General features: G+C 35.9%; 1 protein-coding gene across 1 annotated transcript in view; it reads left to right on the top strand.

Moving 5' to 3' along the window:
• The window catches only part of VAPA (VAMP associated protein A), a 29,344-nt gene extending 14,826 nt beyond the window's left edge, over window positions 1-14,518 (top strand). The window contains exons 2-6 of the mRNA XM_065667984.1: window positions 2,679-2,831; window positions 7,547-7,650; window positions 9,657-9,737; window positions 12,547-12,723; window positions 13,728-14,518. Of these exons, the coding sequence (XP_065524056.1) occupies window positions 2,679-2,831; window positions 7,547-7,650; window positions 9,657-9,737; window positions 12,547-12,723; window positions 13,728-13,886 (674 nt within the window). The 3' untranslated portion in view covers window positions 13,887-14,518. The remainder of the gene's footprint in view (window positions 1-2,678; window positions 2,832-7,546; window positions 7,651-9,656; window positions 9,738-12,546; window positions 12,724-13,727) is intronic.
• Window positions 14,519-18,090: the final 3,572 nt, after the last annotated feature.

The following is an 18,090-nucleotide window of genomic DNA, read 5'->3' as shown; positions in this document are numbered from 1 at the left end:
AATCCTTTTCTGCTGTTGCGTGATTTCTTTTTTTGAAGGATATGACATGCTAATTTAGATTATGAGACTCCTCTGAATGGTAATAGATATTTGTTTTCCAGGTTTGCTATCCTTGAGTGTGTTCGTGCCTGTCCATGTCTGTCAGGATGTCACTAAACTACCAAAAAAGCTGGGTTCTGCAGGAACACTGAAATTCGGTCACCTTATCCTTTTGAGTACCGGTTTGTTACCAGCTACTTAAGTCTGATAGTTGCGAGTCATGAGAGGCTTTATGCAGCTTTTTTATCTTTAAAGCTTTTAGAAGGTGAAAGGTAAAGTGTACAGAAAGGGTACTCTAGACCTTGGAAAATATTTCAGTCTACTCTGAAAGAAATGTCTGATACTAAAAACTGTCCCTGAGCTAAGGGCACTTTTTTAGTAAGTATCCAGGAAATACAAAGGAGTGGGGAACAAAAGCAGATTATTATTTTTTTAATTAATTATCTGTGGTGTTAGAACTGACTGTAAATATGAGAATAATTGGAAGAGTATTTTGATTCCTCTCTCATTATTATGCACTTTGGGAAGGCAGGCATGAAGGGACCTTTCATGTCTCAAAAGAAACAGAACATTTTTTTTTTTCTTTTCTGAGTTTAAAACCCAGTTTATCATCAGTTTATAAAGTCACTGCTACTTTGTCTTGAAAGAAGCTGGTTTTGAATAGTACAGCTCCTTTTCTAGATGACTGCCTTTCAAAGTGAGCCTCTGAACTTTGCCTTTTTTTTCCCTTTGAACATAATTCCCTTAGTAAAAATAGTTGAGAAGATTGAGAAGCAGAGCTCCTTAAGTTGTTTAGGGCTGAAATTAAAAATAAAGCAATCCACACCTTTGAAAGCCAGATTCAAGGTAGATGCCAATGAGCGCTGCAGAGGCAATGCCTAGGTACTGTTAGTAGAACTCCCAGAGTAGCTTCCTCAAAAATGTTTGTGTAGTTCAAAAAAAATTAATGTTTGGTCTCTTCTGAGTGTATCACCAGTCTAAGATTTAACAGCGTTCAGCTGCCTCATTTTAGTACAGCTTGTGGTATGGGTGATGTGAGTTATTTTTGGATCACACTCTATAAGTAAATGCAACTGGATCCTGCAAGAGCCATCCAGACGCAAGTGGGAGGAAACTTTTGAAGTAGTTTTGTAAATATTCCTCTTTGAGGCTGTGTCAAATTTGCTTGGATTGAGAAGGTGACTATTTCATCCACTGTATAAAGCCAGATTAGACATGAAGCTTCAGACAAGTAATACCAGGCCCTCTTTTCTCAAAAGAGCCTCACTGAATGTGAAACTATCTCACATGTATCTTCATCTTGGTATTCTCAGTAATTCCCCTTTTGGCCCTGTGTTAGTTTGTATCTTGGTGTTTTGTGTCAAGACTCTTTAACCTACTCTCAAAATCAAGGATTCAGAGTGAGAGTGAGTTATAGAAACAATGACATGGGTCAGATAGTGAGCCCTCTAGCGCAGTATTGTGTTTGATAGTGGCCAGTACCTTTTCCCTCAGCGCAGTCCAGACATTACTGTGGAATAAGGTGTTCAGAAAAGAGTTGAATTCCTTTGTCTCATGCAATTAGTGGTTTTGTTGTACCTTGCCACTTATTCATATCACATATAATTTTAATCCAGTTTGACCTAAAGCTTGCTTTCTTTGTGCTTTTTTTATAATCAAAAAATAATTGTCATGTTTTCAGTACCAATGAAAATTTTGTAGTAATTTAATGTGTAATTTTCAAAGAACAATAAAGAAGATTCTTAGAAGTTAATGTACATGTGAAATATTATTGCATAAATCTCATGTTCATATGAAATTCCAGTTTCTGAGTTACAGTCTTTTAGTGCCTGTGCAGTCTTGCTTTCAGATGAAATAGCGTAAGAGAGATTAACACAGCTCAGAACACTGAACTTTACTTGCTTTTTGTGCTGTTATTGTATGGCATTACACGGAAGTTTATCTCTGTTGGAAGATGTTACAGTGAAATTTATGCCTCTTGTCTGATCCAGTCTTAAAAGCAATTCCTATTTGGTGATTTAACATAAACACAGTTCAGAGAACACACTGCATTGCATACATAAGTATGGCAACTGCAGCTTTTTTTCTGTGGGTCAGAGTATATGCATAAACAGAGTATCATCTCTCTTGCCTACTTTGAATTTAAAAGATGAGGTTGATGTCTGTTTCTGTAAGTCTGCAGGAGCTCAGAAGCAGGACAGAAAGCAGTATATTTCAGTATCACAGCATTTTCTTTCTTTAAGCATTTGAAAGAATTCCAATAGAATATTGCTTCTATTCCTAAGAAAAAAAATCCAGCAAAATTTGCTTTTCTGTGTGACCATTACCTTCTTAGGTATTCAAAATATTAAGAATAATTTGGTAAAATTAAGATGCGTATATATGAATTTTTGCACCAGTGTGAGTCTTTCGTACTATTAAAGAGTTACTTGTTCATTGCTGTAATGTATATTATTATAACTAAGGTGATAATGTCCTTTGCATGTAACAGTATATGTACTCAACATGTATGATTTAGTCTGCTTTTCAAAGTTTATTGACAGGAAGTTATATTTTGAGAGTAATTTATACTGTACAAACAGATTTGTTTTCCAGATATATGTTCGTATTTAAAAGAAAAAAAAAATCCCTTTTTTCAGGTCCCTTTACAGATGTAGTAACTACAAATCTTAAACTACGAAATCCGTCAGAGAGAAAAGTATGCTTCAAAGTGAAGACCACAGCACCTCGTCGATACTGTGTGAGGCCGAACAGTGGAATTATTGACCCTGGATCATCTGTAATTGTTTCAGGTAAAAACAAATACATGCAGTTATAGGCTAGGTGGGTACAGGCCTTTCATGAGATTTTCTAAAGCTTGATCTTTGGGACTGTTTGAAATATGAGAGCTTTTTAAGTTTTTGGGTTTTTTTTAATATAACTGTTCCATTTCATTAGTGCAATGTCAACTTGATGTAGAGCTGCAATAATACATGAAAAATCCTCCATACAGAAATACTTCCATTTGTCACATTTATCTGCAGCTCTCTGGAACGGGCAATGACATTAACAGTACCTTTGCTTCAGACTGCTACATTTGTGCTTGTATCTTAAAGTAGGACACATTGCTTGGCTGCTCTGATGTGTTTAAAGTTTAGCATTGGACAGCTCATCATATTAAAAAAAAAAAATTCATAACTGCAGACGAGTTATTTTGACCATAGTATTGGTCCCTGAGCTCTTATTATTTGTAGTATTTACAATAGTATATGTTAACTGATAATCATTAACTAGCTTCTAAAAAACATTTATTTGCTGTTATATTAGGTAGCTGAAGCAGCTTGTAGCCCTTAAATTTGAAAAATATATTATGTTTCACTACAGAGACATTCTTCTTATTTTGTTTTTGGGTAAGGGGATTAAAAATAAAGAACCTCTTTTATTTCTCCCAACTTGGAGAGCCTTTTTATAGGCTGTGGCCTTATAGGCTGTAGAGATCACAAGCAGTTCTGGTGTGAGCTCCTAGATCTCCTAAGTCAAGCAAGATGGTTTTTATAGAACCCTTGGAGAGAAGTAGCCAAGTGAAAGGGAAACATGGAACAATTCTCAGAGCTTTTTAGATTCATATCGTTATACCCTTTGGCAAGTTTGAAAGAAGCTGGAGAACTAGCTTCAGGTGATGTTTTCAGAAGTTGCAAGGAATAACTTGGGAAAACTTGGGGATTGATTAAAACCTTAGAGTAACTTTCCTTGTAGGAGAGACACTGATTTTCTAATCTTATATAATCGTTAGAATGTCACCCTTTAAAATTTCAGTATTGCTTACTGTGGACAGTCCAGCATCTTGTGTATGAAAGAGCATTTTGCTGAGAATTGGTTGAAGATTCAAGTAGTCAAAAGCCTTCTTTATTTCTGTCTTCAGCTTAGAGCCATTTTGTCTTAACTGTGCATTTGATCTGGTATTGGGGATCTTTTCTATATTCAGTTTCTTCAGGGAGTTGAATAGATTGAAGAATTCCATTTGCCTGTTGCAAAGAGTGTTTTTACAGTTACAAATCCTTTTAGTGCTTTGAATATTTCAGTTTTTCAAATGAGACAGTGTGGGAGCTGTAAGCAAGATTTCAGCTTCAGGTTCCCCAATAAAGGGAAACAGTATTACACTGCTTGACTCCTCAGTTTGCATAGCAGGGAATCTTTGATGTCTTTTTTTTTTTTTAATTACTGAATTCTCAAGCATTTCTTCAGCTACAGTGAACCCAAGATACGAATTTCATGTGCAGTTGTTTAGTCATAGTGACTCCACAGTGCTTTTCAAAATTCTCTTCCCCAAAGTATCAGCTGCATCTTTCCAGTTTTTAGGCATACAGTTTCTTCTGGATCACTTGGTAAGCTAAGTGTGCACATCATTTTTCTTCTGACCCACTTTGCTATCTTATCAATCTCAGCTGAATGTTTTCAGTGCCGACTCATCTTTCATATAATTAGATTTCTCTCACACTGTTGTGCAGACAGAAATCACTGTAGGATACCATAGACTGAAGCTCTGCGTTCAAAAGTAAATGTTGAGGTAGTGTTAGCTGTCTTCAGCCTGCATAATACGTCGTGCTGATGTGGATTCAAGCCAGTTTTTAAATCAGTTGTTGGAGATGTGATTTAATAGCCATTTTAGGGAAGTGCATGGGTACTTTGTTTATTGTTCAGTTGTGAATCACGTTTATAAATGTTTTTCCAAAAATACTAATTTTATAAGACCTGTTTGTTTTGGTGCCCTAGATTAACTATTATCGTATGTACTGCTTGTTGTTAACTTGTTATTGTTACTTCTGGTTTCAGACATCATTGGCATTTTTTTGTGGAGATAAAGCCCTCCTGCATAGAAAACCTAGGCCTATTAACAAGAGGCTTGCTGTTTATTGCAGTTCCCCTTGAAGTGATCTCTGGATTACTTGGGGATTCTAAGAAGATGTTGAAAACTGGATTTGTATATTCATAAGATTTTCCGTGATTACTTAAAACTGTGAAGAGCTCGAAGAGCTTTTTGAACTTGTGGGCTGTCTCTGCTTCTTTCTAGTTCAATCAGATTTTCAGCTGTTACCAGGTGGTCAAGGAGCATAAAGTTATTTAACTAGTTATCCAAGGATTCTGCCAGCATGTGAAGAAGTTCTGTGGTGATGGAAAGCAATCTTTTAGGTTACTTGTCTTTTGAAACTGAAGTATTACAAGCTACTGATTAGTCTGTTGATGGAACAATTCTTAGAGATAAATGGCTATAGCATCCATACCTGGAAGAAGAATTTAGTTTGGTCAGTTATGTTTTGGACTGCAGTGAGACCAGTGATTAAGGAAACCTGACTTCAAACCTTTCCAAATAGGTTTATTTGAAAGTATTTAAAATCCTGCAACTATTTTGTGTTTATTTGTGAAATATATCTGTTTCATATTAGTTACTTATCCTTTGATAATGCTATATGTAATGTTTAAGGGCGAAAAAAATATCCACTCTGTAGTAAACACTACTAACTTGTAAATACTATTTAATTCCTAAAGTTAGGTGGCAGTATAATTAAATTTAGAAGTACCTTTTTCTTGTAGGTACTAGTGAATTTGGAAAGGCCTAGTAATTTTGATACTGTACTTAATAATTTATAAACTAATGTAGTTCAGTCCTGCCATGAAGGATTTACTCTATGTGAAGGGAAGCATCTTGAACCGTACATCAAATGAAGATTCAGAATTGTGCAGAGTATTACTGAATTGGTGAAAACTGTAGCAGTATCGAAGTCTGCAGACTGAATTGGCTTAGAATATATGGTAATGTTGTTCAGAGCATACTGTGTGTTTTCTAGCTAAATCAGTATTTCTGCTAGAGCATTTTCATAGCTGTAAATAAAATTTGTGTGGTCCTGTGCTTCCATCAGGAGTAAGGCAACTTGCTGTGTCTGAAAGGAGACAAGGAGGCTAATATGGTAGTTTGTTTCAGACAGGGCCTGTTCCAGACAAACAGTATGGTTGGCAGTGAACTGCTGGTTATGTATCCATCCCTCTGCTTCAGTAGTCCCCCAACACTACCATAACAGACCTTGTGTATTCAGGTGTTTCTGCAAGCCCTTACATTATGCACCAGGATATACAACTGTATCCTATAAAAACTCTAAACTCCTGGTCTGTGTATAGACATCATGTTATTTTGGTCATTTGAACTGAAGAAATGATGCACAAAATGGTGATGCCAGGGTGACCTGGACAACCCTTATGATGTATCAGTCCAGCAGAATATATGTTTTTATAACTTAGATGAAATTACTGTGCTTCTGTAATAAAAGTTTCCATTTAAAAGTATTGTGATGCTGTTGATATGAGGGAGTCTATAAATAGTGTCAGCAATGTAGCTTTTTTTCACGGAGCTTGCGCACACTTCACAATAATATCTTTAGAAACTTAAGTTTCTGGTTTTGACCAATGAGAGTTTTCAGCTTTGGAAAGCTGAAAGTACAGTAAAAAGGCTGTCATGCAGAAAGTTTTCGCTGCTTGCAGACTCTACCTCTGGGACTTACAGCACAAACAGTGCTGTGTAAAATGTCTGGTTTCATCCAAAAGACTTTTTTTGTTAATATCTGCATTATAATATGTTGAAAGCTGAAAATGCAGTGAGAAAAATACCTAAGATAAAATATTAGGTAGCAGGTATTATGTGTTTTAATGTTTCACTTAAAGCCATACAGGGAATTTGATTTTTGAATCCCATCCCTCTTTCTTCACCGGTAAAATGCGGTGGAGGCTCAAAACCTTTCATAGAATTGAAGTATGTACCGTAATTTTGGTATGCTTTTGGACAAATATTAGCTGTTAGACTGGACTTAGAGTTAAGAATGTTACGACCTGAGTAAAATGTGTTGTGTAGTTATATATATATATATATTTTTAAAGAACTCTATTTGAAAGTGTTTTAAAGATGTATTATTAAAGCCCCAGGTAGCTTTACCTCCTCTAACTGTAGTTTGAATGAAGTATTTTAGTGGTTTTGCTCACTGTTTAGATTCATATACAGTTAGAAGTCAGTTGCACTTGCTGCACCGCTTGGTGGTCTACCTAATGTAGGTTCATAATGTGTACTTGTCATAATGTGTTCTACAGTTCTTTAACTTTGCATTCACTTAATCATAAAATGTGTTTATTCCAAAGAAATGTCCTGTGGTGTTTGCTTGGCTTGTGTTTTGTTTGTTTGTTTATTTCTGGTCTGCCTTAGAGGATTGGTTTATTCATACTCCTATATGAAATGTTGTTTAGCAATAGTAATTACAGAAATAATGATATCAGCTGCACCAGACTCTGAAAAACTTTCAAGATTTTTCCTTTTAGTACCTGTTGCTACAGTGTGTATCTGCTCTGTATTCCATTTTAACTTTCAGTATTTGCTCAGGGAAAAGCAACTCTACAGTGGACAGCATGCTGTGAATAGGGTGAATTACCTGTCACAGCAATTAGCTGAAGAATCACAGTTTTATGCTTTGTATTTTCTTTCGAACAGTAATGCTGCAGCCTTTTGACTATGACCCAAATGAGAAGAGTAAACACAAGTTTATGGTACAAACAACCTATGCACCACCAAATATTTCAGATTTGGAGGCAGTGGTAAGTAAAAGTAAAATGACTTGTGTATATGATTTTTTTTTTTTATTCCCCTTAAAAATTCAGGCTTAAGTGTAAATGAATTGTGTTTTCTGCAGTTTTCTTTTGGAGAAGAATTGGGTTTTCTCTGAACAAGTGTGACTTCCATATGTGATTCAGTTTTTTTAGTATTAAATACAAGCTTGATTCATAGAACTGCCTAGTGAACTGGTTGAATGGAAATAGTAGTGCATCTAAGGTAGGGTCAGTTCAGTTGTAAAATTTTGGCATGTTGTACCTTCTGCGCAGCTAATCTGAAGGGATAAATGTTGTATTTGAAGGAATTGAGTATATTTAAGCCTGACGATGTGTGAAATGGGTGCATTAGGTCTGAAAAGTGTTTAGGAGAAGTGTTGAATGAGATTATGGTGAATTAAAACATTTGGAAGACTTAAGATAAATCTCTCTGCAAGATACCAAGTGGCTGAACACAGCACAAACAACATGTTTATTTTATGTTTTAATAGAATATGTTGTAGATTCAGTTCTTAGGCAGGATTGGTGTGACGAAAGATCCAGAAAGAAGCCAGTTAGGTTTGTACTTCTTAGTTCAGAAGAAAGGACACCTGTTTCTGATGTTACAAGCTGGCAGTAATGGGAAAGAAGCCTTCAGGTATCAAAGCATACCCTGTAGAGAGAATGTGGACTCTCATAAGCACATATATTAAGGTGGAAGGGAATGGTGCACAGGCATCTGTCTCCTGGAGGTATTTTAAGGGGTGCCTGAATTTACATAGAAATGTTCAATGTTCATTCAAGGCAGAGGAGGAGAGGGGAAATAAATGATAAAGATGATATTTTATAAGTCACTGCAATCCACTAGACCTTCAGGTTTAGTCTCTGTCCCCTTACTGAAGACAAAGATTACTGTGGCATCTTCACTGGAAACAGTGGAAAACCTGTTAGATTTTGTTAAACTTTTGAGACATGTAGAGCAGAGAGCTAACATCTTTCTTCACTGTTGGGCTGGTCTACTTTTTATTAATATGCTTGGATAGCTCTTGGTTATGTGTGGTAAGTGAAGCGTAACTATTCGGTAAGGATATAAAATCCACTTTAGAAATACCTTTGAAGTAGCACAGTGAGTTCAAGTATAGAATATTGAGAAACAGATCTTGCGGAAAATCAGTAATTGTAGTTAGAAGTTACTGTACAACTAATGCCACTGAAAAAAACCCAACAACAACAGAAAAAGTGTTTGTGTGGGGAAAGGATGTTATGAAAAGCCTGGATATTCTAGTCTGTAAGATTCTAAGGTAACTTCATAGGACCTAATGTAGGAAAAATTGCCACAAACTTGATCAGTCTCTGGGCCTAAAGATTTAAGGCAACTACGTGAAGTGTATGCTTATAATGCTGTCTGTTAGTTAGAGAAATTCCAGCATATTTCACAATTATTTGAATATATTGATAATCATTAGAATTTAAAGTGTTTTTTATAAACAGCTCTGAAAAATTCTCCCAGCCCAAGTTGTAATGCAGTAAAAGGAGGGAGTGGTTAAAAATCTAAAACAGGGAGAGCTAAAGAAATCTACTCTGAAACTAAATATAGAGTCACTAAAAGATATCTTTCAGTCCTTTGTTTAAAATTGGTGCTTCCAAGATGGGACATAAGGAGTATGTTCACTCCTTGGTATGGTAACTTTGTTCTTAAACTGACTTGTGGTATTTGTTCTTCATTGTGTGCTAAAGGAGACGCTGCATGGTTGCCTCCCTGACCTCAGAAAACCTCTGGATCCATCCTAGCATTCAGTTTACTTATTTCCATTTCCAGACTTAAATAGCCATTTGTAGGTTTCATTACTTCACGGTAGTCAAAGTGAACAAAAAACCACATTGTTCAGAAGCAAATCTGAAAATTGCAGCTAGGGTAAGGACAGTGTTCACCTGTACTAAGAGCAAGCTTATGAACTGTTTAGGTGTTTGCGTGAGTGCAGTATGTTAAGTAACAATCTATATTATTATCTTAGTGGAAAGAAGCAAAGCCTGATGAGTTAATGGACTCCAAATTGAGATGTGTGTTTGAAATGCCCAGTGAAAATGATAAACTGGTAAGTAAGACTGTCATGCACTGACTGGTAGGAACTTGGGCAAATCTGTTTTGAAATTTTTTAAACCTATTTGATTTGTTGATTAAATGGATTGTAGGAATTTATACTAAATGAGGCAGTAAGGGTATTCAGTATATAACTTCAGGTATTCATAGGATCTTAAAACAGTCCAGTTTGAAAGGGACCTTGAAACACCATCTGGTCCAACCATCCTTTGTTGGAAAGGGAGCACCCTATCCAACTGCATCTTAAAAGCCTCCAGCAGTTGAGACTAGTGCCAAAAATTATATATATATATATTTTTTGTTATTATAGATGCTATTAGGATTTTATTGCTGTCAGATTAAAAAAAAGAATATACAATACTGCATACAGTGAGAAAGTGAATTGTATCATTTCATTTTAAAGTATTGCATGCTTATCAGTTTTAAAAATCCTGTTTCTAGTTCAGCTAAATCAGAAAAGGAACTATTAATTAGAAATCGCTTTAGGAATCCTAAATGCATTTTTTAAGGTAATGGTAGACACATAATCAGACAAAAAAAATCATCACATTACCTCTTTCATGCTCTTGCTTTCAGACAAAATCTATTCCAAATGTGTAGGAGAGGACAGTTTCATTGTATACAGACTGAAGATGTCTGCATTGCCTGATATTTGGAATAATAGTTAACTGTCAGTTACTTACAAGTATTATAGAATATGACAGCATTCTTATGCATGAACTTTTTATTTACCCTCATACTTGAAATTCTGATTTATGTAATCTAATACTGTATATTCTGGGTTGTTTGGGGTGGTGGGCTTTTTTAAAAATGTTTTGTTATTATTTTATTAATTTAATAATAAATTTTATGTATTTACATATTGCTTATAGTATATATTATATAAATAATATATAATTTTTATGTATTTTTATATTATAAGTATAAATATTATTTTATTAATTTGATATTATTGAATTATTAATTTAATATTACATTGTAAGTGAGAGTGCTAAAGTGCTGTTTCTGTAAGCAGCCTTATTCATTTTATGACCTTGACTTTTAGTGCTGTCCAGCTTTTACAGTAGTCTGTAAGGCATGTTGCGGGAAAGTAGTATGAATCCATACATGTAAAAACCATCTCATTATTTACATACATAAAGCGTCTTGGTGAAGGCTGCTAGCTGACTAGTAGCTGTGTTTGCAACATGTCTTTTAATACAGTTTTTGGACTGTAAAGTAAAGATGTTTTTCAGAGGCAATGTCAGCATAATGTTTTTGGTGTACTTTTTCCCCCCTTTATTGATGAAGGATAATTTATGAGATGTACCCTTTTATTTAGGTGTAAGCTGCCTAAGCCTGTGTTAAATGCTAAAACTGTGAAGGTTAAGCATTTATTATCAAGGCACTTAATTGTCTACTTTCTGCATTTTTTTATTTTCTTAGTAAATTATATTTAGATATTAGAAAAATTACACGTTTTTAATTTTATAAAATGTGTAATGTAAGAGAAATTTAGTGGATTATACAGAACAAACTCCTTTTGTACTTCCTTTAATGTTATATTTTCAGTGTTGAGTGTATGAGTATTTGTATTTTTCTGAGTAGCAGCATAGGGTTGCAAAATCCTGCTTCAGCAGTTGATTTAGTAGCTTAAATCTGGCAATGAGAAATCTGTCAAGTGCTCAGGGTAAGCCTTACCTGTCACCTCAGGATATACCTACATGAGGAGACAAGTATTTCACTCCAGTCAGCAATAACTTTCTTCAGATGCCCACCAGTCATAGCCAGAAGATTGTCATGAAGAAACCAGTCAGTGAGGTCAAACAGCAGAAGGAGGGAGGTTTGTTCCAGGGAGATAAGTCTTAGGTCTGTAGTGAAGTTTCAGTACTACTAAAGGAATTCAGTCAGGTAGCAAACCAATTAAAAAAGCAACAGATCCTGATCTGCTTCCTCGTGATACAAATATATTGGTCCTTTTAAATCCAGTTTGGAGTACTTGTGTGCAGTAGCAGGATCTGGCTATTAGGCTGTGTATGGCTGCATTGCAAAAGAAGTGCAAGTAGATGCTGTAGACCAAATGACTTCTACTTGCATAGGAACTAAATAAATTCTTGCATCTTTTATTTTTCAGTTGTTTTACTGTTGCATAGATGTGTTGACCTTCTAAGAGGTTTTCTGTTACGCTTAGTGCTTACTTTGGACTCCTTTCGTTATGATAGATGCAATTAGTGGTCTAAATGACATAGCTGTGTAGCCAAGCAACTAGGAATAGAGAAGCCTGAATGTGAATACGAGCTGTTTCTGAGTGTATTGCTGTATGAATGTTGTGTTTTTACAAAGAGTAACTTCACTATACAGTTGAATCTGTTGTATTACTACTGTCTGCTGAAGATTATTGTAGATTTTGATCAGAGCTGTGGTAACCAGTTTTTTCATTTTATTTTTGGCTTTTTCACAGCTTTTTATGTGACTTTTCACTTGTCTTGAAAATTAGTAGTGTGTTATCTCAGAACTGCTGTGAAACTTAAATCCCATGTTTGTTCCATTTTTTTTATGCCATCTTTTGGTTGCCTGCTGGGTCAGTTTTAAGCAGCTAAAATGTTACTTTTTGTCTCGGTAGCATGTAGTACTAACACTGCAATCTTATACTGCTTTTTAATAGCAGAGCTAATCAGAATTGAACTGTCAACAGAAGTCTTTGTTCAGATTACTGTAAATATAAACTTCTTTGAACTATATTAGTAGCTGGATTGTTTCAGTTTTAAAATGTGGGTGCTTTTTCTAGGTAAGTAAAATTCTCAAGTCATTCTTAATGTTTGTAGAATGATATAGATGCAAGCAAACCTGCCCCAGTACTGAATACATCTAAGCAGGATGGACCGATGCCAAAACCCCATAGTGTTTCACTTAATGATACTGAAACAAGGAAGCTAGTGGAGGAGTGCAAAAGACTTCAAGCAGAGGTTATGAAGCTGACGGATGAAAATCAGCACCTGAGAGTAAGTTCTGCTCACATGTTTCTGTTGTAGTAGTTTCACTCTTCATTGAAAGGTCTAGTTTTCAGTTAGGCTAATAGATGTGTATTGAGAAAGCAGATGCAACTGTTAGAATATCAACACTGATTTGTAATACAGTTTTCCTGTCCTGTATATACTGTGTATTTTGAATTCCTAAGTGGTTGACACTTTGTGGTTGTCCTGGATGAGATACTGAGATGCATAATTTTCTTCTATTTAAGGTGGGTTTGGTTACTTGAAGTCTGAGATACGAAATTAGTAGCTTTTATTAAAGTGCATGATTATTCATTAAGAATGAGTAAATGAGATACAAAGTGGTAACATTCCGTATCATAAATTGTTAGTGAACAAGAACAATAGTTTGGCCAGAGGAAGTAACCTAAAACAACTTTCCACTACTTTTATGTAAAAGTTCTGTTCAGTAGCCTGTAACTTCTCAGTACATGACTTTGTAACTTTCTATATGTTTGCTTTTGGGTATCTAACAATGTCATTGGCCATAGTAGACTTTTAAAGAACCATGAAATGTTGATGTCTCCAAATCTTTAATTCTGGTGACATTGGAACATTTGGAGACGCACTACACAAAGCAGGTGTTTTTCATTCATAGTAAGAAATTACTGCTATTTAATTCTAATGCATAGTGAGTAAAAGCAGGATTCTTCATTGTGCATAACAAGAATTTTAGAATCTATCTTAACAAGAGCAAGGAGGGAGACTAGTGGATTACCTCTCCTTATTTGAAATATTATGGTTTGCTGTGTTCATATTTTGGATTTTGATGTGGCCTAAGGTTGGGGGGACAGGGAGAGAGGTTTGTATTTGATTTTGGGTTTTTTTGTTTGTTTTTTTTTTCTGTGGTTGTTTTGTTTTGACTTTATTTAAATACTAAACAGTAAATTTGGCCTTTGAGTTCAGTTTTTACTATTGTTAAGAAGATGTGTTCATAAACTTTTTTCCATCTTTGTTGTTCCCCCACCCCCCAGGATGAAGGCTTGAGGCTCAGAAAGGTAGCGCACTCGGATAAGTCTGGATCACCCACAGCTTTGGCCCTCAGAGATAATGGCTCTAATTCTCTTCCTTCACTTCTTGTCGTAATTGCAGCCATTTTCATTGGATTCTTTCTAGGGAAGTTCATCTTGTAGAAAGAATGAGTGAGAAGCATGCAAAATGCAGCTTCCTTTTTTTTTTTGTTTCTCTTTTTTTTTTTTTCTTGCCAGAAAAAGATTTGTTTACCTACCACTTCATTGGTAGTATGGCCCAAGTGGCCATTTTTGTGTACAGCATCATAACAGGCTTTGCCTTTAATGATCTTGCACGGTTAGAAAACACAATCTTGAAAAGACAAACTGTTCGGCTACTGGACAAAATTGTACATTATGTCATCAATAGCAGGTGTCAGTTGCACAGTCAGTCCTTTATGAAAATTCATAAATAAAGAATTGTTCTTTCTTTCTGTGGTTTTAATAAGAATTCAAAAATTGTTCAGAGTCTTGTAAATGTTATTTTAATAATCCTTTAAAATTTTATCTGTTGCTGTTACCTCTTGAAAAATGATTTATTAGATTGCTAATCCCACTCATTCAGGAATATGACAAGAGGTATTCTGGGGAAAATGGTGCCTCTTACTGTGTAAATTTTCTCCTTACCTTACTTTGCTAATATCATGGCAGAATTTCTTTCTTACTCCTTGTGAGGCATTGTTGAGAGTTCTTCACCCTTACAATCTTGTCCCATAATATTTAACATTACAAAAGAAATAAAATTGTTAACAGATTTTTCTTCTGGGTAGCCTGTTTGTGTGTGTCATACTTTTAGAAGGGATTCCTAACAATTCATTGTTCATGGTAATTCGCTGCTTGTAACAAATGGCTGTTTTGGAGTTTATTTGCTTAAGTCTCTGGCTTAGACTGTTGTAATTGAAGCTTGGGGGGTGGGGAAAACGTTTCCATTCTATTTGTTAAAAAAAAAAATAAACTGTTTTTCTGACTGGTTTCAGCTGCAGAGAGGATGGTTATCAGACTTGCTCTGGGACAGAATAATTTGCATATCCAGCAGGTACAAATATCAGACATGAATGTTTTCAATATAGCAACAATTTGCTTGGACTGTGTGGGACTGTAATAATCAACCTTCTGTTCCATCTTTGGGTTTTCTGGGTGTGTTCCAGGAGTCAGTTATTCTTTGATTTCATAAGGGTACTCAATTCGCTTATACTAACTTGCTCAGTTCGTAGTTCTGTTTTACCTTGGTATTCAAAAGTGAGAGTTGAATCATTCAGACACTCGTAGTGAGTTCCATGTTGTGGAATAGTTGATACTTGCTGAGTGAGCCTCAGTTGCTTACCTTTAGAAAACTAAAACCATTTTATGCAACTCTTGGCAGATCTGCCTGTGTTAACAATGTACAGCTAAGTTTTGAAGAATGCATTTGGGGAGGTGTCTGAATTGCTTCCCCGCACTTAATCTTATGTCTTGTCTCATCTCTGAATATGTCATAAAACCAAACAATAGTATTGGAACAAAATATTACCTGTACTTTTGACTTGGCATAATCCAATACAGGGAATTACTTATAAACTTGAAAAATTGTGGAAGAGATATACTCCTGTAAGCAAAACTGTGTATGCTCTTGTCATGGTTTAAACCGATCCACACAGACAGAAAAAAAGCTCTTGGACAGCTTGACTTGATGTGGTGCAGCTAAGTGTGTTAGACCTTGATATAAGCACACCTTAAGCAGCTGAGAAAAATGTTCTGGAGAAGATGTACATTATCTTGACTGCCTTTGATTTCTAGTGCTTTTTTAAAAAAAAAAAACCCAAAACCAAAAAACAACCCCAAACTGTAATTACATCATGTTCTGTCACTGCTGTCTGTGGTAAACTTTTTTTATGAAATCTTGCGTATATGCAAGGAAGATGATGAAGAAAATGCAAATACCGCTTATCTTTTCACTTACGCATGCAAGCACAGATGTTTCCAATTACTTGTTCCAGTGTCTGCATTCAAGTCTTCTTCCATCCCAGTGACTGGAAAAACTTATGTTAAGGTCTTGATTTATTTTGGTTCCGCTGGTTCAGAATGGTGTAATTCTCCTGATCTTTTTTCTAACAGAATGTTGCCACATCAAACTTTGATAGCCTGTTCCAAGCTGATTACATGGAAAATAATGAAAGCAATAGTGTGCAGGATGTAGTTTGCTTCAGAGAGAGCAGTCATTCCTGCCTTCAAGGGAAGAGAGGGGGAAAAAAAAATTCTCTGGAAAATCTTAAGTTGCTTACTAAGATGTTTACTGCATGATGTGTGGAGGCTTTCAAGGCTAGCTAGCACTTTCAGGACTTGAGAGCAGAAAAAGGAATCACTGCTCAGTGTAGCTGTCTTAGATTTTTATATCTGGCAGCATAAATAAGGTAAAATTGATAAAATCAGATTGAAATAACTTTTTTTTCATAAATAACAGATGGTGGTAAAACTTTGTCATGGTTTAAGTAATTTCTTCAAAGTGAAAAGCGTGCAGCGGTCTCATAAACATTGTACTTGCTAATGTTACAAGGAGACTGTCTTGGTTTCCAGTAATCCCTTCATAGCTGTATATAAAATGTAATGTTGAAACTATTTTGCTCTCAGGAGTCACTTTGGATGAGATCAACTGTATTCAGTGAATTATGTAATATGGATTAAATGGTTTGTCTTTGTTTGTGAAATGGTTAGAACTTCTTGCTTTGTCTACCTGCTTACTTGTATATGTAAGCATGGGGGGAATACAGTTTCTCCACTGCTTCTGTTGGTATGATCAAATGATGATGCTCATAAGGTTGTGTGAGGATAAATGCGTGTCTTCGGTTAAGTATGTATTGTAGATCACTCTTCTGATTTCTCAAAACGGCAAGTTCATGAACAAGTATCGTGAACAAGTTCATGATATCAAGGTAGTGTTTTAAAGCTTTTAGAATGTAATGCTTTACAAACAAAAGGTAGTATGGTGGTTGGGGGGGGAAGTGTAGTTAAATAGAAGATACAGTTTATGTAATAGTTTGAGACACCAAATTTTACCCACTTTTATATATATATATATATATATATTTGAAGTTCATGTAAGGAAAAGTTATTTGTGTCAATGCACAAGTCATAAGTAACTTACGCATTTCTATACATTCTCTAAAAGCTGTTGATAAGCACTATTGCCCAGGCTTGTATGCTGCTGCAGCTGTGATTGAAGCTGATTTCCATATAAGAAATAACCAAACACTAGTCTGAAATTTCATTATCCTCTTGGGAGGTGGGAAGGTGAAGGGAGGAGGTGGAAGGTGACATTTTCCTGAAGGGGAAAACACAAAGTCAACATGCGAAATTTATCTTTCAGGCCTTTTTCAAAGATATCAAAAGCTAAAGTGTTAATAAACTATTAAAAATGTGGAAGTGTCCTTTTTATTTTGGAACTTCTCCCTGGCTGTATGTTCTGTAGACTGCTGATACTGAATAGGTGTTTCTAGTCCACCTTGCTGGTGGTGTAACTGCCCTAGGTGCAACTGCTTCTAGGTACTGCCAGTAAATAGCATGAAGCTGCTTTGGATGAAGATTTGGAGTGAAGAGCAGATGCCCGAATCCAGGCAACACTAAGGAAACTGATGGTTTATCAGATTTACAGTAGTTGTCATGACAAAGAATTTCCTTGTTCCTGTTTGGAGTCCTTAGGTATTTATAGTTAAACTGACTTGCCAGGGCAAACACTTGCTTCAGTCTGTGCCAAGAGGTGGAACAAGAGGTACACAGTTACAGAGCAACCCCAAGAAACATTTACTGTAACACTGAAATGTCCCTCTCTGTGTGGGATTGACATTTTGTAGCTTGTCTGTTCAGCCACTTGGCTGTGAAAACAGTGTGCTGCTTTGCTTTCTACACTGGTTCTTGTTGGAATGGGTTTGTCCATGTGTCCTGAAAGGCACATCCAGGTGTAGCACTAACCACTGCTGCCAGGGAGGCTTCATCTTTGCTGATAGTGAGCTGGTGTGGCAGCTTTAGACTGGTGGCACAGTTAAATGTTGGACAAAAGGAGCTAAATGCAGGAGTAGGTTTTCACAGGGGTTAGCTTCTGTAGGAAGGACTGAAACTAATGACAGTTGAATGAGAGCCGTTTCTTTATTTCCTGTCTAAATTTCTTTTACAGGGGCACTCAAATATTTTAACCAAGGGTCCTGGGTTCAGCACTAGCAATCATTTTTCTCCTTCTTAGTAGCTAGTGCAGTGCTGTGTTTTGACTTTTGGCCTGGGAACAGTGCTGTTAACACCAGTGCTTTTAGTTGCTGCTCAGTAATGTTTACTCTGACCAAGGACTTTCTGAGCCTCA

The sequence above is a fragment of the Lathamus discolor genome, chromosome 2, assembly GCF_037157495.1.
Source record: "Lathamus discolor isolate bLatDis1 chromosome 2, bLatDis1.hap1, whole genome shotgun sequence".
NCBI lineage: Eukaryota > Metazoa > Chordata > Aves > Psittaciformes > Psittacidae > Lathamus > Lathamus discolor.
The sequence above is the reverse complement of the archived record's forward strand: the minus strand, read 5'-3'. Positions and strand labels throughout refer to the sequence as shown.